This window comes from Neophocaena asiaeorientalis, unplaced genomic scaffold (assembly GCF_003031525.2).
Source record: "Neophocaena asiaeorientalis asiaeorientalis breed wild unplaced genomic scaffold, Neophocaena_asiaeorientalis_V1.1 scaffold177, whole genome shotgun sequence".
Lineage (NCBI taxonomy): Eukaryota > Metazoa > Chordata > Mammalia > Artiodactyla > Phocoenidae > Neophocaena > Neophocaena asiaeorientalis.
In genome coordinates, this window is record NW_020172779.1 from 13,878,381 (window position 1) to 13,904,534 (window position 26,154).

Below are 26,154 nucleotides of genomic sequence, written 5' to 3' on the forward strand. Positions count from 1 at the left end.
GGAAGGGTTTTTTTTTTGTTCTTGTTGTTTTTGTTTTGTTTTGTCTTTGTCTTGTTTTTTGTATTTTTTGTTCAGTGACATAACCCCAGCATCTAGAACAGATCTGGCTCACAATAGGCAAGGTTTCCCCAGTCCCATTTGGAAGAGGTACCTGGTCCTTCCTTCTCTCTCTCATTTAAAACTTTAAAAAAAAAAACTGTAAAATGAACCATAAATACAGAAAACCACATAAGTATCGCTTAATTAGTTATTTTAAAGTGTCTGCCTTAATAAAGGTCACTCAGTTCACGAAACAGAACTTCGTGGGGCATTCTGAAGGTCCATCCACGTCCCCTGTTCCAGGCATAATCCTCTCTCCCATCCCATTAACCACTTTCCATTTCTTTATAGTTTTATCATCCTTTTTAGACACTACAGTTTAGTCTTGCCCATTTTTTGCTAAGTTTGATTTGTCTTCTAAGTCTTTAGAAAAAATCTACTGGTTCTCTCTTTATCTCATTCCTCACAATTTATTTATTGAAGAGTATGTGCCCTTGACCTGTAGTCTTTCCCACTGTCTGGATTTTACATTTTTTTCTTTTAATTTATTTTATTGAAGTATAGTTGATTTACAATGTTGTGTTAATTTCTGCTGTACAGCAAAGTAATTCAGTTATATATATATATATACTTTTTCATATTCTTTTCCATTTTGGTTTATCACAGGGTATTGAATATAGTTCCCTTATATAGTAGGACCTTGTTGTTTATCCTGGATCCTGCTTTTGTATACTCATTCAATATCTTCTGTCCCCTGTGATTCTTGCAAATTGGGAACTGGATTCCTGGTCACACAGGTTTGGCCCCTTTGATAAGACTACAGACTTGTGTTCTTCCATCAGGAGATACATCTGTCTTTCCTTTTTGTGCTGTTAACTCCTAGATCCATTAATTCATTGAGAGTTGGAAAATGGTGATATTTTAATTCTATAATTTCTTTAAATTGTATTAGCTTGAGTAATTTTATGATGTTTCCACTCACCTGATCTTGCAGTTCATGCAGGAAAGACAGAAAAAAAAGTTGTTTCTTTCCTTTTTTTCACTAGTTTGCAAGACAACAGATCAGTTCCCTATCATCCACCAAAGGTTATCAACCCTTAAAAATGTCATTATAAACTCATAAAGTTTAAAATATTTGCTGGTTTTTGATCAACTGTTTTAACAATGATCCACACTGGGGCTAAAATTATTCCATCTTTGGACAGTGGAAGCTTCTTCAATGCAGTTTCTGAGTCCTTTAGAGGTAACTAAGAAGCATGATGGCTTCTTCGCATTCTAGTAGGACAAGAGGTTCCAGGCCTATCTTGCACATTTCCTGTCCCAGCCGCAGAATCAAACATACCTCCAAAATTAAAAAAACAAAAAAAAACAACTGTGATATGTTACTTCCAGACCACAATCTGGTCCCTAGTTATGCTCACGTATACTGCGTTGGAAATTCTTTCTAGGATTTCCCATATTTATATCTCCAATCCAGGATACCATTTTCCTTCTAGTTCTCATGTCTTCTTAAGCTCTTCTTGCTGTGAAAGTTTCTCAGACTTCCTTTGTCTTACTTTATTTTTTAACATCTTTATTGGAGTATAATTGTTTTACAATGGTGTGTTTGTTTCTGCTGTATAACAAAGTGAATCAGCTATACATATATATATAAATCCCCATATCTTCTCCCTCTTCCATCTCCCTCCCACCCTCCCTATCCCATCCCTCTAGGTGGACACAAAGCACCGAGCTGATCTCCCTGTGCTATGCGGCTTCCCACTAGCTATCTATTTTACATTTGGTCGTGTATATGTGTCCATGCCACTCTCTCACTTTGTCCCAGCTTACCCTTCCCCCTCCCCGTGTCCTCAAGTCCATTCTCTATGTCTGTGTCTTTATTCCTGTCCTGCCCCTAGGTTCTTCAGAACCATTTTTTTTTTTTAGATTCCATATATATGTGTTAGCATAGGGTATTTGTTTTTCTCTTTCTGACTTCCTTTGTTTTAAATGACCTTGGCCGTTTTGAGGGGTATTGGTTAGATATGTTGTAGACTGTCTTTCAATTGGGATGTGTCTGATGTTTCCTCGTGATTAGGTTATGGGTTTTGGGGAGGAAGACCACAGAGCTCATGGCATTCTCATCACAGCTCATCAACATGACATCACTGTTGACGTGAACCATTATCAGCTGGCTGAGGTAGTGTGTACCGGGATTCTCCATATACCCCGCCATCCACGCTGTGGAAGTCACTTTCAGCATAGCCATACTTGAGGAGAGGGGCTTAAGTTCCACCTCACTGAGCACAGAGTATCTACATAAATTACTTGGATTTTTCCCCATGGGAAATTTGTCTGTTCTTCACCTTTTATTTATTCATTCAACCATGCATGTATTTACATCAGTGAACCTATGGATATTTATTTTATATTTTGGGTTATAATCCAATACTATTTTATTTATTTTCTTGCTCAAGTTGTTCCAGCTCTGCTTCTAGGGAGCTTTCCCTGTGTCCCTTTGACATACTTCCATGTGTGTGTATGTTTTAATATTTCCTTCTTTTCTGGCCCTAAATGATGTTCCAGGCTCCTCTTGTATATTTACTAGCCCAGACTTGGAATCAGCCAGCTCTCCAAGGAGCCCTGGTTCCTTGTATTGGATATGGATATTAGAAATCAAGATCAGGGTTGTGCTCATTGCTTGATGTGGTGTTACTACTGAGGCACCATTGCTCCTGGGCGTCCTCTGCTGACAGAGCAAGGACACACATATGTGTATTCTAATCTGTATCGATAAACATATCTGTGTTTATACAGACAGCCTATATCTAACTATAACTACAGTGAGCTAAACAAATTCATACTAATGTCTCCAACTCTAATCCTTTATCATATGGATCATTCTAGCGTTTTCTCTTTGCTTATCTGTACCTTCTCCGTCAACAGTGAGAAACTTGACTCCCACAGTCTTCCATCCATTTACTTAACTGTTCAATTATAGCGCACATATACCGTGGTTCAGGTTGTTCACACATAGCTCCATGAGAAACACCTTTATCAGCTAATGCACAGCGCTACTGCCCAGTTCTTTCTGCGTTTAGTCCTCAAGAGTCCATGCATCTCCAAAGTTGCTTAGGAACCACCTTTTCTCCCCACCCCCTTTGGTGAGGTTGTTTCACACTTTTAATACAGTTATGTTCTTTTATCACAGTCTGATTTCATCATGGGTTTCCCTGAACTCGTGAACAATTTTAAAACATTTGTATACACTAAGGTTTTCATTCTTTGTGCTGTAAAGTTCTATGGGATTTTACAAATGCATAGTATCATGTATACACCATTACAGTGTCATCCTGAATAGTTTCACCACCCTAAAAACATCTCCTGGGCTTCGTCTATGCAATGATACTTTTCCTCCCCACTCCCCAAATAATATCCTCCTTCCCTTTGCATGCTCTCTGATTTTAACTGAGCATTTCATATGATTCCATCTTGTTTCCTTTCTTAGCATATCAGTTTTATTTGTTTTAAAATTTTTTTAGTGTTTGCCCTAGAGTTTACAATACGCTTTTGAAATCAATCTAGGTCTACCTTCAAATTATACTGTAGCACTTCATGCGTAATGGGGGTACCTGAAAACAAAGCATCCCCAATTCCTCCCTCACATGCCTTATTGACGCTGCTGTCATTCATTTCACTCATCCATATGTATAACCACTAAATACATCATTGTTGTTACTTTAAACAGTTATCTTTTAGATCAATTAAGAATATGAAAAAACTATTTTATTTAACTTCATTACTCCTTCTCTGATACTCTTCCTTTCTCTGCGTAGAGCAAGTTTCTGATCTACATCATTTTCCTTCTGTTTGAAGAACTATTTTTTTTTAAACATTTCTTGCAGGGAAGGTCATCTGGAAATGCCATTTTTATTTGTCTGATAAAGTCTTCATTTTTCTTTTGCTTTTGACTTCTAGGTTGGTGGCTCCAGCTCCGTTCTCTTCTTGCTTGCACAGTTTCTGATGAGAAGCACCGTGTAATTCTTCCTCTTCCTCTATAGGTAAGTAGTAACCCCCTCCCCACACAGCCCTGCACTGTGTCTTCCGTTAAGACTTTGTCTTTGGTTTTCTGCAATTTGAATATGACATACTTAAGTGTGTTATTTATTTGTTTGGTTATTTATTTATTGTATTTATCCTGCCTAGTGTTCCCTGAGGTTCCTGGTTCTGTGGTTTGGTGTCTGTCATTAATTTTAGAAAGTCTTCAGCCATTATTACTTCAAAGATGTTTTCTGCTCAGCTCTCCTTTTATCTCCTGCTGGTATTCCAATTACGCGTTAAGTTACACCTTTTGGAATTGTCCCAGAGTTCTTGAATGCTGTGATTTTTAATTTTTTTTAATTTCATTTTTCTCTTTGCATTTCAATTTGGGAAGTTTCTATTGACCTATATGCAAACTCACTGATTCTTTCCTTGGCGTTGTTGAATCTACTGATGTGCCCATCAAAGGCATTCGTTATTTCTATTATGGTGTTTTTGAGTTCTAGCATTTCTTTTTGACTTTTCCTTTGAGTTTCCAACTATTGGGTTGGAATATATTGCCCATCTTTTCTTGCGTGGTGTCTACTTTTCCCGTTGGGATGCTTGATATGGTGATAATAGTTATTTCAAATTCTCTTTCTGATAATTTCAACAGCTGTGTCATAACTTGAGTCTAGTTCTGATGATTGCTTTGTCTCTTCTTCCCTTTTGACACGACTTGTAATTTTCTGTTGAAACCTGGTTATATTGTATCAGGTAATAGAAACTGAGGTGAATACACCTTTACTGTGAGGACTTATAAATATATTAATCTGGCTAGAGGTTGGGCTATGCTTGGTGTTTGCAGTACCTGTATGTACCAGTGACTCCAGATTCTTCTTGTTTCCTTGTGTTTGAACCGAACTCCCCTAAATACTGAGAAAGAATCTGGGCCTTGCAATTCTTTCAGCCACAGCCCGCAAATAATATACTGGATTGTTGGTGTGGGGAGCAGGTGTGGGTCATGGGGCTTTGTCAATTCTTTAAATCTCCTTTTCGACTTTAAAATATTCTTCCTTTCCACCTTCTATTTCTCTTAAGGCATTATGTGCTATGTTCATGTGCTCTATGTTCCCTCGTATTAAGTCTTCATTTCTGAAATGTATCTTTTATTTTTATTTCCTTTTATTTTGAACACTCTTCCCAAATCGCTAAGTTTTTTCTAATTCTGATTTAGGCTGTCATTTGATGTCTTAAGTCACATTAAGGGTTTCAGTTCTTTTTGAAATAGTAGGTTAATATTTTGTTATATGTTGTAGGCATGTCTTTTTGGAGTGCTTTCATTGCCTATCAGGATATTAATCTACTTTTAATTCTTGTTTTTCTTATAATAGCTTATTATGGGATTGTCATCAATACATTTTGTTGCTAATTTTTGTGTAAAATTAACTTGGTTGAACATTTATAAAGAGGTGTTGTTTGGGATAGTTTATTTTTTAACTCCACAGAGACTTCTTTAGTTGTTTTCACATAGTATTCAAAACATGATGGCTAGATTCCCTTTCCACTTTTACTTGGACCCTCCCTTCTTTATTATAACCTTATTGTGAGTAATTTTTTTTTTTTTTTGTGGTATGCGGGCCTCTCACTGTTGTGGCCTCTCCCGTTGTGGAGCACAGGCTCCGGATGCGCAGGCTCAGTGGCCATGGCTCACGGGCCCAGCCGCTCCGCGGCATGTGGGATCTTCCCGGACCGGGGCACAAACCCGCGTCCCCTGCATCAGCAGGCGGACTCTCAACCACTGCGCCACCAGGGAAGCCCTAGTTGTGAGTTATTTTGATCCTATTCATACAGTTCCTTCCAGGGCCCTATCCTGGGAGGGAGATTTGACTGGTCAGTTTTGGGAGTTCATAGTGTCTGACAATTCTAGCTCTTTGGACCTTAACTGCAGACCTTTGCGCTCACCTGACGTTGGATTGGGCAAACCCCCTCCCACTTTCAACTGCTTTTGCAATTTGGCCCGTGGCTTCCCAGTGAGTATCTGTTGGCGATACTGGGGCTCTTTTCTTCCCAGATATGACAGATGCCTACTTGTTTCTTTCCAATTCCTCCCACACGGATGTTGATATCACACCCCATCTTGGGGCTCTTGGGAGATTGTCATTCCCATTTTTAAATTTATGGGTTTACCACATCACCTATTTTTGTTGTAAATATGGTCCTTGAGGTTTTTGGTTTTACGCAGTTGCTCAGATATGTGGGAATTCTGAGAAATTCAGAAATGGACTACTTCTACCACCATCTTCCCTGAATCCCTTTTCCCCTTACACCCCTGCCAATCTGGAAAAGGTCAAGCATTGCCATTCCCTGACTGTTAGTTAACCTGCACGTCTTTCCTTCACAGAATCATGTTACAACCTTCCTCAAAAACCTTCAGGGTCTCCTTCCTGCTCCCAGATTCAATTCTAAATTCCTTGCCAGAGCATGTGGACGCTGCCCTCCTGCAGGTTATCTCCCTTTTCAGCCATGGCACCCACCACATCCTTGCACAAATGCTTGACCCTTAAGTCTTCCGTTTACTCACCGTGCTACAAACACGAGGTCGTTCACATCTCTGTGCTTTTGCCTGCACTGTTTCCTAAGCTGGGGACACTCTTCCACTCTTTCTCCCTCATCCTACTCAGCTCAAAGCATCACCCCTTGTGCCAACTTTCTTTAAACCACCTAGGCAGAATGAATCACTGATTTTGGCACAAAGCAGTTAAGTAATTAAAAGCACAGACTGTCTCTGTGTTCAAATCCCAGCTCAGCCACGATATAGATGAGGATTAGAATGCTGCCTTACTTATTGGTTATTTTTGAGGCTTTATTGAGACAATCTGTGCAAAGGATTTAGCACTTTCCTGGCATATAATAAATGCTCAGTAACTGGAAGCCATTATTAACGTCTCTCTTTCTCCCACTAAATTATATCTTAGAAGATGCAGACTTCCTCTGGAAAAACTATACCATCCTCAAGGGCTAGCAAGTTGCTTTGCCTGTATTAGACATTTAACTAATATTTGTTGATGTGATTTTTTAACCACACGAAAGGGGGAAATTCCTGGTTAGTTTAGGGAGAAGGGAACTTATCCGAGAAAAGAGGCAAGGGTTACCTTACAGTGCAGGAGAGAGGAAAAAACATGGTCGTTGGACTAATCCAGAACCAGATTTAAATGCTGGCTCCGGCACCTATAACCTGTATAATAAAAGTCTGTGTCTAATAGAGTCTTAAGAGTCCAGGCTGTGGAGCTAGACTTCCTGATTTTGACTCCAGGCTGTAACATGTTTCAGCTGTGAGACCTTGGGCAACTTATTTCATTACTCTGGGCCTCAGTTCTCTCCTCTTTCAAGTGAGGATACTGACAGTACCTACCTCATAGGGTTGCCATGAGAATTAGGTGTGCCACTGTGTATAAAGGGTTTGGATCAGGGACTGGCCACATATCTTTGCTTGTAGTATTATTAGAGTGCCAAGTTTGCTGACCCTGGAAGCTATGATCCTGTATCTATGAACAACAAAGAGGTAATTAACAATGGGACAAGTTAATGGGGACGGAGGGACTTATACTTACTTTCTGCATTCATGGGAGCAATGTCAAATAAAAGGGAGGCCTACGTCGATTTTGGCGGTTGTTTTTATTAAGATTGGGAAAAAGCTCTTGTCTTGGTAGAGTAATGAGATCACTATGCAGCATAAGACAACCAGAACAGACTCTGATACTGTCAAATATTTTGCTATGAATCCTGGATCCCGTTATCGTAAATTCTGATCCCTTGAAAAGGTCAGCGGCTAGCTCCAGGTGAGGGCCCATCAGCTCACAAAGACATTTCATCTGATAACTTAGTCCCTTCATATTTACCTTGAAGAAGGAAGCAAACTTTGTATTGCCGTGATAAATAGAAGAACGATAAACGCACAGACCAAGTTTGATTTGAATACTTCGTCCCTCATTTGAGAATACTGTAACGAAAAAAAAAAAAGGAGAATGAATTACTTTACAGCAGAGTTGGGCACTTGGAAGAGTGAAGTTTTACTAGTGTTTGGAGTTGGGGATAAACATCAAGAAGAGACAAGGCATTTAAATGTATATATTTTTAAAATTAAGAGGCATCCATATCTTAATAAAACCTTCACGGAGCACTGTCTCCATCCCTCCCACCAACCTTCCAGTGAGAGCCCAGGGGTGAATACGATTCCCTTCACAGTAAAGGGGAACGTCAGAGGGACTTTGCATAAACTTATAAACCAGTTCTCCTCCTTCCTCCCAAATAACATCATTTTAACAAAACAGAAGAGCACACGTCCATATACACAGCAAATCAGATTCACATTGACATTCTTCACGAGTAAACGTTAAGTCATTTAAGGATCTTGCTCTTGTGGACACGGGGAAATTTTTGACCAGAGAGTCTGCCTCTCTTTTCATAAAAACTACTGAAAAACTAAATTCATGGAATCTTAGAACAGAAAACAGCCAAAGAAATCTCCAGCAAGGGCAGCTGTTCCGTTTTGCACAAGAGAAACCCAAACTGATCGACCAATGTGCTTGATTGCCCTTCTGCTGTCTGCTCGAGGTGGCCCCGGGGAATGGTGCTAACTTTGTTTTGATTATCCAGAGAACTCAGTAATTTCGTTGTCCAGCCTTAGAAGCTTCTGGAAGGTCAGCACTGAATGTGCGTATACTTGCCTTAGTCCTGCCTAGTTTCCTGAACCATCTTCTAGTCACTGAGGAATAATTCAATTCCTTCAGAAGAAGAAAGGATTTTTAAAGCTGAAAAAGATCTTAAAATTAACCTAAACCAAGTCCTTCTTTTTACTTTAATGCCAGAGAGGTCTAGTAACTTGCCATAGATCACACAGCACAGAGCATTTTGGGGGGTGAGAACAGAAAGCTAAGCACGGCTTTGGAACTATATGATCCCCGATTTGAATTTCACGGTTATTTTATAAAGGAAGCCAGTAAACAGAGCTATCCCAGCATCTCCGGGTCTATGTCCCTAATACCAAGAGAAGGCTTTGGTCAGGTCAGTGAAACAAAATTAGTCCAACTTGTTGATATGGGAGTCATAGTCAACGGTTACATGATTGTTATTCTCTTGCCTACTTCTTGGCGTGGTCTGGGTTTTAGACTGAACTCACTGGTCGATGTCACGGCTGTGATTTGGACAGTGGCAATGGCAGGTAGCTGGTGAGATCCACGGAGCAAGCACAGTGCTGCTCAGAAGCTGCACATTCACTGCTGTCATAGGGCAATGCTTTCTCTACTCCCTGGTGTGGAGGCCTCTGCCTGTTTGCCGACAACCTGCTCCATATCTAGAGGGGAACAAGCCCCTGAACAATCACTGTAGCCATCTTCACTCCTGAGAAAGCTATGGAAAATCCATGTTACTGATAGTTTTCAAAGAGCACTACCTAAGAACAGGGCACCATCAGAGAGACCCACACATACCAGCTTGAAGATAAATGAAGGAGCCACAAAGCAGTTAATTCAAAGAAAGATAAATGTCTGAATTCCTTCTAACAACCGATTGCACAAGATCTAATTATTCTTTGTTGGCTGTCTGCTTTCAAACCAGCTTGGTTATTTAGATTTAATAATGAGATTTTTTTTCTTTTTTTTTTTTTTCCGATACGCGGGCCTCTCACTGCTGTGGCCTCTCCCGTTGTGGAGCACAGACTCTGGACGCGCAGGCTCAGCGGCCATGGCTCACGGGCCCAGCCGCTCCGCGGCATGTGGGATCTTCCCGGACCGGGGCACGAACCCGCGTCCCCTGCATCGGCAGGCGGACTGTCAACCACTGCGCCACCAGGGAAGCCCAATAATGAGATTTTAAGAACAACAATAATAATTTTTCAAGTACCGAATCTCTCTCTTGCTCCTTTTTATCATCTTCATCTTTATCATCCTCATCACTTCCATCATCACAGCATCTTGGAGTCATGATGGACCGTTGCCTATCCTTTCCGTAACATCCCTGAGGGCTACTCAAATGCCTGCTGATTATCATCAGATGTGACCTCTTCTGCTTTGTTGGTGGCAGTGGGATTCTCTTCTCCGAGCTGGGGCAGGGCATCCTAGGGTTTCAAACACCCTCAACTTGAATACTCCTAGTGCCTAAGAGCTCATTCCTTTGCAAAAGGATTCCTTCCCATTTTGGGCTCATTCTCACTGTGGGGAGGTTATTTTCCTATCGATCCCAAGCCTGAGTCCTGACTCCTTTCCTGAATGTTTTAACTGATGACTTTAAAAAAAATGTCACATCATCATCATTTGTCCAGACTAAAGCTGCATCTGGTTTCATGTTGTTCATTTCCTTCAGAAGTCAAGATGGTTGGTGACAAAGTATCTGCTGTACCTCCAGATCTTCCACTCTGTCGGTGTTTCACTGTGAGCAAAGCCAATTCCTTCTAACCTCACTTTTCTTAACTATCAAACGGGGGAATGAATACAATTCACAGGTCTTGCAGCGCTCTTCCATTTTTACTGTATTTTATTATGCTAGAATTTAACAATAAATTCTCTTATTTTCAGGTTTGAACTCCAGTGCCTAGCACAGTCACAGAAAGGAATATTTGTGAAGATGAAACCAATCAAATATAAAATACTGGGTTTCATAATGGAGTGTGCTTTGGAAATGTAAGGAGACAGAACTATGGAAAGAACGTTCCTAACTGGCTCAGGATGAGACTGGGTGATAATTCACTTCACTTCCTCTTGACTTAGGAAGATCCGATCACTCTGGTCCACAGCTGTATTAAGTTACACGTATTCTCCTTCCTGCCATAGGCAGACTCTTTATCTGGTCTCTGTTCTATCCTCACTTGGTACCACATATTCTTTTCTACCTTAGTGGTGAGCATGGACTAATCTAGAGCTAGACTACCCGGATGTGAATACCAGCTTCAACACTTACTAGCTATGTACCTTGGACAAATTTACTAGGTTTTCTGTGCCACAGTTGCCTCATCCAGAAAAAGGGGATAATAATAAAAACTATCTCGTATGGGTTGCTGGGAGGATGAAATGAGTTAATATATGCAAAGTGCTTAGAGCAACGCTTACAGCACATGGTAACCTTACATAAGGTTTACTATAATCAATTAATTATACATATTTTATTGCTATTCTTGTTACCTTTTTGAAGCCTGCTTTTCAACCACAGTGTTGCTTTCTAGAATGCTGTCTTTTATTTCTCTGTACAAAATTATACCTTGTACTCAGTAGGGTCCCCCAAAGCGTTGCTGACTGATTGGTCCATCAAGTCAGAAAAGATTCTTCAAAGGGGAATTATAATCTCATATGCAGTCTTTTGTTTTAGGAAAAGACTTTGCCCTTATTCCTTCCCTTTCTTCCTAAAAGATCCTCCATCAATGGGTGGAATTCTCCCTTCTCCAGGGACCTTTAGGAAAGCTGTTCTTGGAAATGACCACTGGGCCCTTATAATTCATTGAGTCCTTGGTCTGTAAGAGGACTTGGCAACCGTATATGTTACAAATGAGGAACGTGAGAATCAGATAGGGGAAAGAGCTGATCAAAGTCAATTAGGTGGCTGGTGGCAAAGTTCAGACGATAAGCCACATCTCCTGGCTCCCAGATCAGTGTCTTTGGGCAGGAAATGCCTGAAGACAGTAACTGAGCCAACTATAAATGGGATTAATGCCAATTAAAAAGACCGTGCCACTTGGAACAAATTACAAATGCTTCCTTTGAGAGCTTAGATTAGAATTTTGATTATAGTCAGCCCTCTGTATCCAGGGGTTCCACATCAGATTCCACCAACCACAAATCAAAAATATTCGTGAAAAAAAACTCCAGAAAGTTCCCCAAACTTGAACTTGCCACTCACCGGCAACTATCTGCATAGTACCTACACTGCATTTGCAACTATTAACATAGCATTTATATTGTACTAGGTATTACAAGTAAATTAGAGATCATCTGAAGTATAGGAGAGGATGTGTGTAGATTATATGCAAATACTATGTCATTGTATATAAGGGATTTGAGTGTCTGTGTGAAGATTAGAATAACTGAGTAACTCAAGTAGGACCTCACAGATTGTAAGGACGGAATCCAGAGCGTGCAAGGCCTCATTGTCTGCACTGATTGCTGTAACTTTGCTATTTTCAAGGTAAAATCATCTTCACGAGGTGCATGGTCATGTGTCTTGTTGTATTTCAGTGATGTGGTTTACAGTACAAAGAAAGAAAATGGGTTAAAAATTTGAGTCTATGTAAATCTTCGTTAGAATGAAGGTGAAACATGATCTGGGCAAAGAATGGACCTCATAAACAGCCCATGAATTCGTTTGATAAATTGGCACTGCTGCATTTTCATGCCTAATGAACGGCTCCTCGGCACAAAGCAATGCAATGCAAAGGACCCTTTCCTTAAGGCCTAGAGGAGTGAACAAATAACAGGGAAGAAAAGATACGGTGGATTTTATTAAATGCAACAGAATAAGAGGGACCACCGTCTTCGAATAATTAAAAAATTGTTTTTAAAATGAATACTCCTACTTGATTTGATCAGGGTTCTCTGCTAAGGAAGGGGAACGGGAAGGACTTGTGTTCCATTTTGTTCATGTCTGTGGATGTCGGCCCCGCACGCTCTTGAAAGGCATATTCATAAATGAACTCAGAGCCAGGAGGGTCTGTGGGTTCCTAGATCTGTCAAAAGGAAGCCTGGAACCCCAAGTGTGATCACACAAGGTAAAGCCCATTCTAGATTGTTCATCCCTAGAGGTGTGACCAGGGAAGCTAGCTTGCAGAGGTGATGAACAGAGCTTCTAATTTGCTATGTTTCTTTGCCTGAGACATGCCTGGAAAATCTTCCTAGGTGGGTTGGAGGGAAATCACCCCGCTCCGCTAGATCCTCCTGTTCAACTATGAGCTAGAAGGTACTGACTAAATTCTTACATCCCTACCAGATGTAGAGGATGCTTCTAACCATAGCAATAATCTAGTTAATTGTCCAAACTACAATGATTCTGGTCTTTGTTTCAAGTGTGTATGTGGATTGAAAAATTTTATAGGTGGAATGGATTTTATTTGTCACCTTGGTCCAGCTCTTAGTAATGCTGATTTCACTCAGTAAAACCTCTCAGAAATGAGCCATTAACTCCTGCCTGAGTGTGATGGGGGAAATCAGCCCCTCACTAGAGAGCCCATTCCACCTTTGGATAAATCTAATTTAGAAAATGACAATTTTCTAGCACACCTCTCATTAATATAAATTAATATGTTTGTTAAAGAAGAATCTCAGCTGGGACAATCTGCTCATTTTGCATGAGTGAACGAAGGAATGTAACGTCTGTTCTGTTGAATTCATGCATTATGGAGGATGGCACTGGCTAGAGCTCCCTTAAATGAGACCATTTGGGTGAAAAGCAATTGCAATAAAAAAGCTAGGAACTAATTTTCAATAATTTCATATTTTGAAATAGAATATATTCCCTATCCTGGTGTCTAGCGTCTAACTAAATCATTTTCAAGAACAATTCTATGAGTGACAGGTGTATCTGAGGAATGTCTCACTGGTATATGTCTTCCCAAGTAACTTGACCTTTGAACAAAGTACATTTCCTCATATTTAGTAAACTCACAAAGTCATGCTAGCATGTATTTAAGATGGACAGCTTCAGAAGAATGAGGCTGGAAGGATGCCATCCCAGAGATGACAGAAGACTCAATGATAATATGTTACATAAATATTTTTGATAATGACAATATATGGTCTTCCTTGGTAGGGGGATGGATTGTCATAGGAGACTTCCCAAGCAGAACTTCATAAAGTTTCCAACCCACCATTCTCCCAGCTCACCCTCCTCCAAATCTCCCATCCTTGGGAGAAAAGGCTCTTCCTTTCTTGACTGGCCCAGTCCCCCAACAGTGAGAGTGATAACTCTTCCTTTATTCCTTGCCTAGAAGCCCCTGGTTATAGGTGATGGTGACATCCACACATGAAACACTAGGATTACTTTAAGGACTGAGCTGATGACCTTTAGGTTGAAATCATCATAATTCTATCATCCTACACTACATTATTATAGGTGAAATTGGTACTCCTGACTCTGAAAATGCTGGCTTTGTGGGACTGGAGCTAGCTAATTGGTCTGATAAAAAAGATACAAGTGAAATGGCCCTTGATATCATTTGACTACCTAGAGGGTGTAGAAATAGCAGGAATTTTACAAGGTAATATCAAGAATGTAAAGGAGTCTCACTTAGCTACTGTCTGAATAGGGATGGATTTTTTTTTTTCCCCCTAAGTCTCTTTGAAATCTGTCCTTCTTACCTGAAGGAGGTGGCCTAAGTATTCTTATTATTCTGAGCCTTATTAGAGAAGTAAAACTCAAGAGTAACCTGAGGCTACAACAGAATAATTCCTTCAAAAGAATTAAAAAAAATAAGATCATGAAAATGATCAGGAAGTGTCTAATTCAGATAAATGAGACAGAACACCAAAGACCACTTGGTTCAGTGTTCCATGTTCCTCTCCTCTGCATCTAAATAAGAAGTGGTGTGTTTCAACAAATTCTGAATGTCTCCGAAAATAGACAAAAGCATTTTTCTCATTACTTAATTCCAGAATCCAACATCTTAATCCATCAGATTATTTATTCATTTGCCTAGCCTTCTTTGCTTTGCTGAAATTCCTCCTTAATTATTTTAGTCTACTCACTGTAACTCCAATAGGAGTTTATGGGAAGAAGAAACATTTCCAAGTCTGTGATATATTTTTCCTGAAATCTCTTAAGCCTCCACTTAGCTTTGATTTTCTTTATTAAAGATAGAGAAAACTGAGTGAAATTCTGAACAGAGATAAGAACCACTCGTACTCAGCCAAAGGATTATCTCAAGGTTTCCTTGTGTGACAAATCCTTGTTTTTATGTAGCTACCAATGGAACAAAAGTAATATTAAATGAATGTTTTGAAAATTGTCAGCACCGAACTTGGTTCATAGCCAGCATTACCAATGGCCTATAGGTGTGTACTTGCTTAGGACACACCTTTAGGTACTTATATAAATCTGTATTTATGAAAGTCACGACCCTGGTACCCTGGGATACAAACACGTTAACACTGCTCTCCCCCCCCCACCCTTTTTAACGAAGTAGTTTCTCTAAAGAAGCTCTAGAAGTGTAAGATTTATTTTAAGTGAGGGTGTAGCCTCACCCCAGAATTGGATTGGCACAGAATTCATCAGGAGGAAAGGGAAAACAATAACTATTGCGTTTATTCAAACACCTATTATATGAGTATTATGTCATCTAATTTTCAGAACAATCCAATGAGGGGCAGGTAGTATGATCACTGTCATCTCACTGAGATCAAACACCTTGTCCTGCAACACCCAGCCAGTATCTAGCAGGAATTGGGTTCAAGTCATGTCTAGTCAGTAATCAAGTACATGTTCTTCCCTCTGTCTTTTAGCAAAGACCAAACACTTGTGAAATAAATGAAGCTTTTTCATGTGTGCCGGGGTGTCCATCTGAGTGATGGAAAGCTACCAACTTGTCAGTATCCAGTAACGATCGGTAAATTAATCCATTTCACCCACATCTATTTCCAAAGTGGGATTTGAACCAAGGTCTCTTTGACCCCCGAGCCTGACCTCCTGGGAGCATTGGGAGGCTTATGGAGACATTCCTTCTAGGCCTGTCTGAGGCCATGTTGGCCTTGAGTATGGACTCGGTAACTTCTGATGTGACCTGGTCTCTGAAGGCATGAAGCAAGTGACTAGCCCAAGTCCTAATGTGCCGCCAAGGACAGAGAAAGGTGGCTGACAACTCAGGACAACGGAATCCCAGAAGGGTCTTCTCAAAATGTAGGTCCCCTTGCAAAATCAGAATCTTGGGGGCAGAGTGATGGGCAGTCACCTGCATTTTAAACAAGAGCCCCAGGTGATCCTCAAGTTTGAAAACTATTATCCTAGGACAAAGAGGCTTTTTATTGCTAAATTTGTAATATTGACAAAGGAGGCCTGATTTCTCAAAGAAAAAAAATTCAGAATTTAACAGAAAGATATCAGCATTGAAAGAAGGAAGGAAATCTAATCATCATTGATATGGTTTGATCTTAACACTTATCCCACTAGAATACCCACATCAAAACATAAATTTTCAATTAATTTTGAAACTTTTACTAAACATCTTAATCTTTAGTCAAGATGAGGAAGTTGCCTCATTCTGAGATGGTCACGCTGTTTTTGTAACACTAAGCTGAGTGAGGTCACTCCAAATAAGTGTTTTCATGTTATTAAGCTCTCTTAAGGCACTGAAAGTTTTGGGTTGGTTTCTCTGGCCTGGAAACATTAATAAATAATTATAACTAATTCCCTTCCCCATACTAAGCTTCATTCAGAGTCTCGTCCTAGAAGAGAAATATGGGCCAGAGCCTGAGAAATATCACCTTCTTGTTAAGTGTTCTGGGCTTAAGTTCTTCACTATATAAAGAATACACGCAAATCAATAAGACAGAGGTGAGCAGCACAATAAAAGGTGTCAATTAAGACAAAAGTTTAAGTTACACAGTTAAGATAAATGGACAGATTGCACAATTAAGACAAGTGTGCAAATCACAAAAGAAGAAATATAAAGACCAAAACATAAAAGACATACAGAAAGACATTCAACCGCAATAATATATTTTTTTTAAATGGCAGGGAGATGCCGCTTGTATCTCATCAAGTTGGCAAGTTTTAAAAAGTATAGGCATAATTTTTGAGCATGATTTCAGAATGCACGTCAAGTATTTTAAAATGTGCATCTCATACCCACTCTTACGATTTTATCCTGAGAAAATAATTAAACATGGATGTATGATTTCACTATGACAATGGTCATTGCAACACAATTTATAATTTATAATAGTGAGAAACGGAGAGAAAAAAAAGCCCCAAATGGTTAAAACATGCACTGGATTAGTATGCAGTTACAAAAATTATTTTGTAACTAAACATTTAATAATGTGGGGAAAAGCCCAAGCAAAAATGCTTAACACTATGTTACAAGGCACGATGTACAAAATGGTCCTGTTTTAATAGAAAAATTGCATAGATAAGTATAAAGAATCATACTCATGAAAGACTCATGACAGATGCCAAAATGTTAACGATGGTTATCCAGGGTTGTAAGATGACAAGAGATGTCATTTTCTTCTTGCTGTATATGCTTGGTATAAGCTTTTGCTAGTGAAAATGAATTAATTTTTTTTAGGGAGAAAAAGAATTATATATAATAAAAGAAAAAATTCCAATATGATTGATAGTATTTGACAGACTGGTCATGTTTCCTACATCTCTTTACCATAGTTCTAATCTTTGTTTGCCCCTGAGATCTGTCAGCTCCCTTAGGAAATTTTAGCTGGTAACTAAAGAAGGGTGGAGGAGTCTTCTGTGAAATCTGGGAGGAACTGGAGGGGACATTTGAGGACGGGATTAGGGCCCCTCCCCCATCCTGGGGTCTTCCCAGAGACCTCACGGGGTTGCAGGGAAGTTAAGATGTTGAGAACCACTAATTCTAACCTGGCCAAGGTCTAAGCCTTGGGTCACATGACTTGTCACCCACGTGATTTTTGAGTGAACGGAGGTGCTGTTTATAATTACACTCAGAAAATGGATGTAAACCAGGCAAACTAGCACATGTGTTCATCACGACCCTAGGGAATTCACAGCCTCGTAGCACTGACTGCTGAAAGCTATTAGGAGCTGTCCAACTATCTTATTTCACACATGCGAAAACCCTGGAACACAGAAGGAAAGTGTGCTGCTCAAACTCGGCTGAGACAAATGAGGCACGAGCACCCTTTCCTGAAGCTTAACTCTAAGGATTCCTCTGTGTGTATGTGTGTGAACCGGCATGAACTGACACGGCAGGGAGTGAGCGGACCTGACAATCGTCTCTCCCGAAACTCCACTGCCAAGAGTCAGATCAAAATGCTCATTGCAGCTCTATTTACAATAGCCAGGACATGGAAGCAACCTAAGTGTCCATCATCGGATGAATGGATAAAGAAGATGTGGCACATATATACAATGGAATATCACTCAGCCATAAGAAGAAACGAAATTGAGTTATTTGTAGTGAGGTGGATGGACCTAGAGTCTGTCACACAGAGTGAAGTAAGTCAGAAAGAGAAAAACAAATACCGTATGCTAACACATATACATGGAATCTAAGGGAAAAAAAAATAAGGTCATGAAGAACCTAGGGGTAAGATGGGAATAAAGACACAGACCTACTAGAGCATGGACTTGAGGATGTGGGGAGGGGGAAGGGTAAGCTGTGACAAAGTGAGAGAGTGGCATGGACATATATACACTACCACACGTAAAATAGATAGCTAGTGGGAAGCAGCCGCATAGCACAGGGAGACCAGCTCAGTGCTTTGTGACCACCTAAAGGGATGGGATAGGGAGGGTGGGAGGGAGTGAGACGCAAGAGGGAAGAGATATGGGAACATATGTATATGTATAACTGATTCACTTTGTTATAAAGCAGAAACTAACACACAATTGTAAAGCAATTATACTCCAATAAAGATGTTAAAACAAACAAACAAAAACCCAACCCATGTCTTTTGGTTCTTAGAATTCACAAAAAAATATCCTGAGACCAGCTGCGAGGTAATCTCCTCAAGGATTCTCCTTAACCTGAGTCTTCATTCATTCAACAAGTATTTATGCAACACCAGGAGACATATGAAAGTCCCATTTCTCATAACACTTGCTAGATATGCTAATTTTTATAAACTAATGTAATCAGGAAGTGTCTGGATGACATTTCAAAAGAGTTTTTTTGTGTTCTCCAATTCACGAATAAAGGTGGAGTGGAGAACGGTTTCCCTTGTTCCTATATCTGTATGTTGTTCAAACAGAATTTCTTTTCTGTTTGAAAAGAAATTTTCAAAAATTTCTTCCCTACAGAATTTCCAAGGTAAAATCATTCTTTCCATTTTTCCTTTCAGAAAACATACTTTTATGGTCCAAACTTGCTCCCAAGAAGCAGGGTAGGGCAGTGGGAAGAGAAAAGACTGGAGTCACAAATACTGTAAATATTTCAACAAATGTAAGACGCACAATTTCTTCCCCACCTTTTAACATCTCTGAAATCAGAAAGTATCTTAACTAGCAAAGGAGTCTTGAGACATGAGTACTTCCAGGAAGGTTTGTGATTGCTTCTGCTGGGCACCAGGGGGCAATATGAATCCAGAACCATTTTAAATTCTCTGCCGGACTTTTTTTTTTAAGATAACATTCAGTGTGTGAACTCAGGGATTTCATTTTGGATTCAACTTCTTGGAGAGTTCTTTATTTTTTTTTTTTTTAAATCTAACCGATACCCAGATAGAGGCATGTGAATTTCCTCACTGACTCTGTCTGCTGGGTGGGTTTTTTTCTGTTCATTTTTACCTTGAGGGTGTAAGCACAGCTCATTGGGTGGTTTTTCTTAGTGTTGCATAGAAAAATCAAGCACCTCACAGTTGATGGTACTTCAGAGTCTATGAAATAGGCATCCAGGTTCTGAGAGCTATGACCTCTCCTTAACCTCTAGGAGGCTCAGTTTTCTCTTCTGGAAGCAAGATAGTACTGTTTCCCTGAGGATGCAGTGGACCAATAGACAGAAACACCAGGCACAGAGTAGATTCACACTGATGCTGTTCTCTAACTCTGGAGTCCTATGGATTTGAAGACCCTGTTATTTTGTTAAGGTTTCTAGGACCCTTTCTTACTTGATCTCTCTCCCAAACCCCTGTCCTGTGCCTCCCACCTCATCCAAAGTTCAAGGAGAAGAGGATGAAGCTAGCATAGGATTGTCCTCTTCAGACAAGGGCCTGGGAGAGCAAGTCCCCAGGGTTCCTGGGAAGGGCAGTGTCATGAACAGACAAGGGCACTGGCTTTGGGGTCACAGTGGGCTCAGATCGCAGCCCTTCTACTGACAGTTCGAGTTTGGGTAGGCTACCTAATCATTTCTCCATGTCGCCGTTTCAGCAAGTATAAAATGAGGCTCCTAATAACATCTACTTCATACTGTCACTGTTAGTCAATATGTGCAAGCCGCTTAGAATAGTGCCTGGTATTTGGTAAATACCCACTGACTATGACTTTTGATATATCCCCTGCTCAGCAGTAACGCAGCCCCTGGAGAGGGTCTCGGAGCAAGAGTCACGAGGGCCGTCTCTGTGACACGAGGGGAGTGACCATTAGCTGATGTGCCCACTTGCCTTCACTCCCGTAACCTACATGACGTAGAGCACACGCTAGGTGATGCAAAGCTGGACTAGCGGTCACATCCCTGCATGTCCATCCAGGATGCTGCCCTCTGCTTCTCCTAGAAGCTGGTCACAGAAATCAACCTCAGATACACTGTGCCTCCCCTAGATCCATCCCCCCTCCAACACCAGGTGCCTGCAGGTGCGGGCCAGACACTACTGAATAAAACACATTAGAAATTATCTCAAGTCTGCAAGGGTCAGGTCATTAGTGAAGCAAGTACCTCCTTAGCAAGAATGAATAAAAAGGGTTTTGTATAGCTCTGGACACAGGTATTTACACAGGCTCATTGATAAGATTCTTTGCAAGACCGCCCTGCTCTTCCTAGCTCCTTCTATGTAGCAAGCAGGAAAGAAAATGCATTTAATTTGGACGATAAGCCCTTAGTTATGTTACTAACAAGAAAAGTCCACCTGCTATTTGAGGGGGACTGTTGAACAGGCAAAATGTTTCTTTTCCTTTTGTTTTGTTAGTACATAGACGTGATACATTGCAAATGGTCAATCACAGGTGAAGATAGTACTTTGGAGTTTGCAACCTTCAGGGAGTTTATCAAAGAGATTCGCTGGGAATAACGCATGTGCACCGAAGTGTGAATTCTCCAAGCCTAGGAAAGTGGAATCTCCCAGGCAGCTGATTAGACTCACAAAAAATTGTTCGCTGGAGCTTTGCACAGTATAGAATCAAACTCCTGAAATTTGCTTGCAAATTCCCTGCTGTTCTTGCCGGAAGCTCCTGCAGATGCCAAGCACCTCCTGTGCTCAGTCAAAGAAGGTCTGTCAGCCTCCATCCGTGCAAAAGAGCAGCCCAGTTAAGCAGGGACAGCACCACCTCCCCACCACACTCCGCAGTTTGGAGCTGGGCTGGGAGAAGGGGCATGGAAAAAAGTCATCAGCAGTATGGTAATGCGGGCTACTTTTGAACAGTTGATCTGATCAACGCATTGCCTGGAGCCTTTCGTCATAACCTAAGAGGGAGGCACGTCCATCATCCTCATTGTACAGAGAGGACTTTGTGCTCACAGAATCCTTCAGTTACTGACGGTCACCTAGCAAGGAAGTGGCAGAGGTGGAATTCGAACCCAACTCTGAATCCACAACCCACCTACTGTGCCTTACATCAGGGGGTCTGAGCAGTGGACGACTGGGAAAATGGGAAAACAGGTGTCTCCAATCTAAGAGAGACAGTGTTTATCATTAATGCTTGCATTAGGTTATCAGGTGCCCTCATATATTATGTTACAAGTGTGGCAGATTCACCTACAATCAAAGGCAAGTGGGTGCTAATGACATTTGGGTTAATAATCTCAAAGTGGAAGGTACTCCTTTGTTCTTTCCGTCATCTTTTCCTTAAAAAGCAAAGCTGAGGTTCTCTTTATCTAACCAGCATCTCCTTACATGGCCTTCAGTCTACTCATGATTTTCAAAGAGAAAAAGAAAAGACAGTACCAAACCAACCAACCAAACAACAAACACACCAACCAAAACCACAGCCCCTGGGCTCTCTCCAGTCCCATGAATATTTACGACAATTTATTCCAGAGAAAGAGCCACTATGGAGACCCAGGTCTACCTTGTGCTCCAGGCTGGAGTCTTTAAACATCAGTGAGAATGGCTTGATATGCTCTCTTCTCAATTTATCGCCACTCCGCAAGTCGATGGTATGTTCTATTCTCTTGTTAATTTCCTCAGGCCCAGACTGGACATGCAAAGCTTGTGCAAGATGGTTTGGAAGTAGATTTATTGAATTTCTTGTTAGGGCAGCCAGAGTCTAGGGGGAAAGCACATGCAAACACAATAAACCTGCTAGTCCCCTTTGGATTAAAAAGAAATGCAATGTGTTCAGATTAGGTTGCATTGCAAACAGTAATAGCAATCCATGCAGTTGTATTCAGTGAAACCTACAGAAGTTGATAAGTTAGCATTTGGTTCAGAGAAACACAACCTGGCAAAAATAGCACATCAAGAGGGATATTACTCTTTCCTCTGCATAGGTGCACTGAATTCCCTTGGTTCAGGTATTTGGAGAGTTGTCGGCTTGGACGTGTTAAAAGACCCTTTCTCTAACCAGGCACATCCCTGGCATGAGAGAAAGAAAACCAATACAAATAGCAGAAAGGAAAACAGATCTGAAAAGTCCATGGAAATGATCCTCTCCAACCAAGTAGACTCCACATTTCCATGTGGTCTTTCCTTTAATTGTGGTGGAGAGGCTTGGGGACCAATGGCTTGCATTTCCTTTTTTAGCATTCCCCATGAACAGCCAAATGAGCCAGGATCTGCTCCTTAAACTTGATAACGATTGTTAGATTTTTACACTAGACGAACGTTTTTTCCCCCACAGACCATTATATATCTATATCTTCACATAGATATATGTGTTTAATTTCCTTTAGGCAAAAAAATGCAAAAGCAGTTTCAGCCTCTCACCATTTCACAGGTTAAACAGCAGGAGCTGGGGAAAGGCACAGCCCCCGTGGTTGGTCATTGGGTGTGGCCACATGGATGCAGAAACAGCTCTGGCTTATGAAGACACACCAGATTTGGCAGGGAGGACTCTGTCTCCTGGCAATTTAGCTGCAGGTGACAAGATCAACTGGCTGGATCTAGCCAAATGCAATGCTCACTCACAGCTCCAATTTAAGACAACTTCTTTATATCTTTATATGTCTTCTTTATGTCTTTATATGTCTTCTTTTAAGACAACCAAAAACATGGGAGTTGGAGCTGGAGAGATATAACGACAATGATGCTCATCTCCTTCCTCAAAAGATTTCCTTGGGGAGAGGTACAGGATGCTGTACATCTGTAAAGGGGAAGAGAAAACTCTGCCTCTGTACACTCTCACTGCATCTTCATTCCTCTGCCAGCCTCTCACCTTGGCCACTGTTAGACCATAGGCTAGACTGAGATAAGATGGTGTAATCACCAAATGGCAGCCTGTGAGAGCTGACAGAACATCTTGGAGGTCCTTCTGCCTGAACCCTTCATGTACCTGTGAGCCTCAGAGAATCACGCTCACGAGCCATCAGCTTTTCTGCAGCCAGGTCAGATCCTCTGACCCCAGAGCCAGAGTCGGGGGCTTTGCTCTCATGGAGACTTCTAGCCCATTCCATAAGTATTCCTCCTATGGTACTGTTGGACTCTTCCTTTTAAGCTTCATGGAGATATTCAACGGAATCTAAATTCAAAGTCTAAAGAATTCTTGAGCAGGGCTTCATCACTGGTAGAATTTATGGAAACCTTCTTCTCCAGCCCCAGGATAAAGGATGGAGTTCCATGTGCCAACACGCAAAAGTAAAGTATATGCTCTTAGGGCATTGAAGTTAATTTCAGCCCTGAGTATGAAGGAGGCTACCGCAGAGAAGAAGATAGATGCTAGGGGGAGGTATGGCAGGATGAGAGGTGAGAAGAAGAGCTGGAGCAGAGAGGGAAACAGGGACCAACATTCCAGCAAACTGAACAGCAGGGTCCATGTAGGGCCAGAAGGCTTGAGCCCTGGGATTAAATGATGTTAGAACAGCGTCTCAGAAGGTGAAAGAGACTGGAGCCCACCCTCTGTGGATCTCCTATTGGTTTCTGGGGCAGAAATTCTCTCCACATAGTTTGGAAAATGACAAAATTTAGTCTTCTACCTTGGAGAGGAGGTGGAAAAGACACTCAAGCTGCCCTCGTTTGGACATACATTCTGGCTTAGAGATGCGAAAATGCTCTCCTGGAAAATGCTTGGAGCTGGGATCTGACAGGAAAGGAGAGGAAATCAGCTCACTATCTACATAGATCCACAGTGAGGAATTTCGCTCTTTGTAATTTTTATTTTCCTACAGTTTTCCTTCTTTGAGCTAAATTGTGCCTTCCACTCTACCAGTCCCTCATGCCTTCGATGGCTCTTAGACCTCTGGATTTCACAGAGAAGGGGAGTTTCAAAAATATTTTTGGACTGATTTATATAAATTATAGCAGTAGCTGCAGTGATTGCCACAGCTACAACCCTCTATATGACCACCATTTCATAAAAGAAAGGGCATGTTTTTTAAAAACAAGAATGACATAAGCTCAAAACAAAGGATTGTTCTTTACACTGAATGCATTTAACTTAATGAATGTCCCCATTTTTCTCATATTGATGGGGGCTGGTGAAAATGTTATCAGGGATTGACTGCAGTCTGTAGGGAGACCTTTGGAAAACCAGGAATAGATGTTGCTTCCTGAGTGCCTGTGCCATTGACCACTTTTGTAAGGCAGAGACCAATAAAACTTCCTACTTTCAGAGCTCCCCTGCCCCTTGTTGACTGTCTGTGTGGCTGCTTCAAGTGAGGGATAAACTTGGAAGCACCTCTCTTTCTTTCCTCGTTGCCACCAGGTTACAATTAAGAGCTGGGAAGGAGTCCTTGCATCAAAATGTCCATGATGCTAAGATGGAGAACGCTTCTCTTGCCCAAGCAATTATTTTTACTCCTTGCAATTATATCCCTAGTGTTTTAATGCAGGTAGTCCATGCTCAGCCATTCCTTTTCTGATCATTTGTCAATTACATATGACAATTATACCTGCTGTTTGACAAGCAATCTCTCTCAGCCTACCTCACACCTTCAGGACTTATACGCTCAAGGGAAGACCAGCATCAACTCAGTAAGTCAAGCAGGTTGGAATCAGGAAGAGAAACCATCTGCTTTCATTTACCCCCAGTGCACCCCTGAAAAGTATGAATGGCTTTGGGGGATACTGTAGTTTGAGATTATTTGTGATACTCCGTCTCCACTAGTCATGGCCACTGAGATGACTTCACCATGTGCTGGCCTCCAGTAAGATAACGCTGCTAACACTAAAGACCCGTAAGCTGATATCCTCACAGCGATTCACCCGTAAGCAGTATTTGGGAAACGTGTAACACATCGTATCTGCCTGTTTAGAGTCTATGATGCAACAGGCTATTCTCAATAGAATATGGTTTTCTCCCTTTAAGACTTACAGGACTCGTGTGAGGGAGATCAGAGTCATGTTAAAAAGTAGCATAGGCTTTCAAATACGATTCCGGTCTTAAACTGACCTCCCAAAATGTTGAGATTGTTCTTTCACATAAACAGCTTAAGCAACCGGCAAGAGAATAGGGGGAAATAATGGATGAAATGGAAGGAAATGGGAAATGACTGAGAATAATTGAATATCAATGATGATGAATGTAATTATAATTCAATTACACATTGAAACATATATTCAAATAAGTATCATATATATCTTATGAACAATTTAAATACAGTACTAAATGTGTATATTCACTTCTTTAGCTGGCATTTTCAGACATTTCGGAGGTCAGATTAGAGCAGCAATGTTGGGAAAAATCAAAGTTTGCAGCTGAGGGGGCCTCTCATGTCTGAATCTCTTCACGAAAAGACACTGCAGCCTGGTGATTTATCCTAACTGCGATCCATGCCCCCCTCAGGCATTTCAATTACTTCCTTACTCACAGGTGCTTAACACAGATCAAAGCCCAAATGAAAACCAGAGTCCCTTCTGAACCCAAGTTTCTGATCATAAGGTCTTGCCTGTGAGTCTGGGGGTTCTGGTGAAAATTATCATCCACGTATCCGTTTGTAAACTGCATCTGAATGGGGTGGGGGAAATCATAAATCCTCTTAAGCTCATCATTTGGTTTATGACCAGAAGACTTTCCTTTGGGAATCTTTTTTTTTTTTTTAAATTTATGTACACAGTAAGAACCTACTTTTTTTTTTTTTTTTTTAAACAGGCCCTAAGACTTCACTAGCTCTTTTTTTTTTTTTTAATTTATTTGTTT

At 40.8% G+C, this 26,154-nt stretch overlaps 1 protein-coding gene across 1 annotated transcript in view; it reads right to left on the minus strand.

Annotated features, from left to right (window-relative positions):
* The window catches only part of ADCY8 (adenylate cyclase 8), a 218,934-nt gene that overhangs the window by 65,840 nt on the left and 126,940 nt on the right, over window positions 1–26,154 (minus strand). Inside the window, exons 8-9 of the mRNA XM_024741236.1 lie at window positions 21,931–22,128; window positions 7,941–8,041 (exon numbers count right to left, since the gene is read on the minus strand). Of these exons, the coding sequence (XP_024597004.1) occupies window positions 7,941–8,041; window positions 21,931–22,128 (299 nt within the window). The remainder of the gene's footprint in view (window positions 1–7,940; window positions 8,042–21,930; window positions 22,129–26,154) is intronic.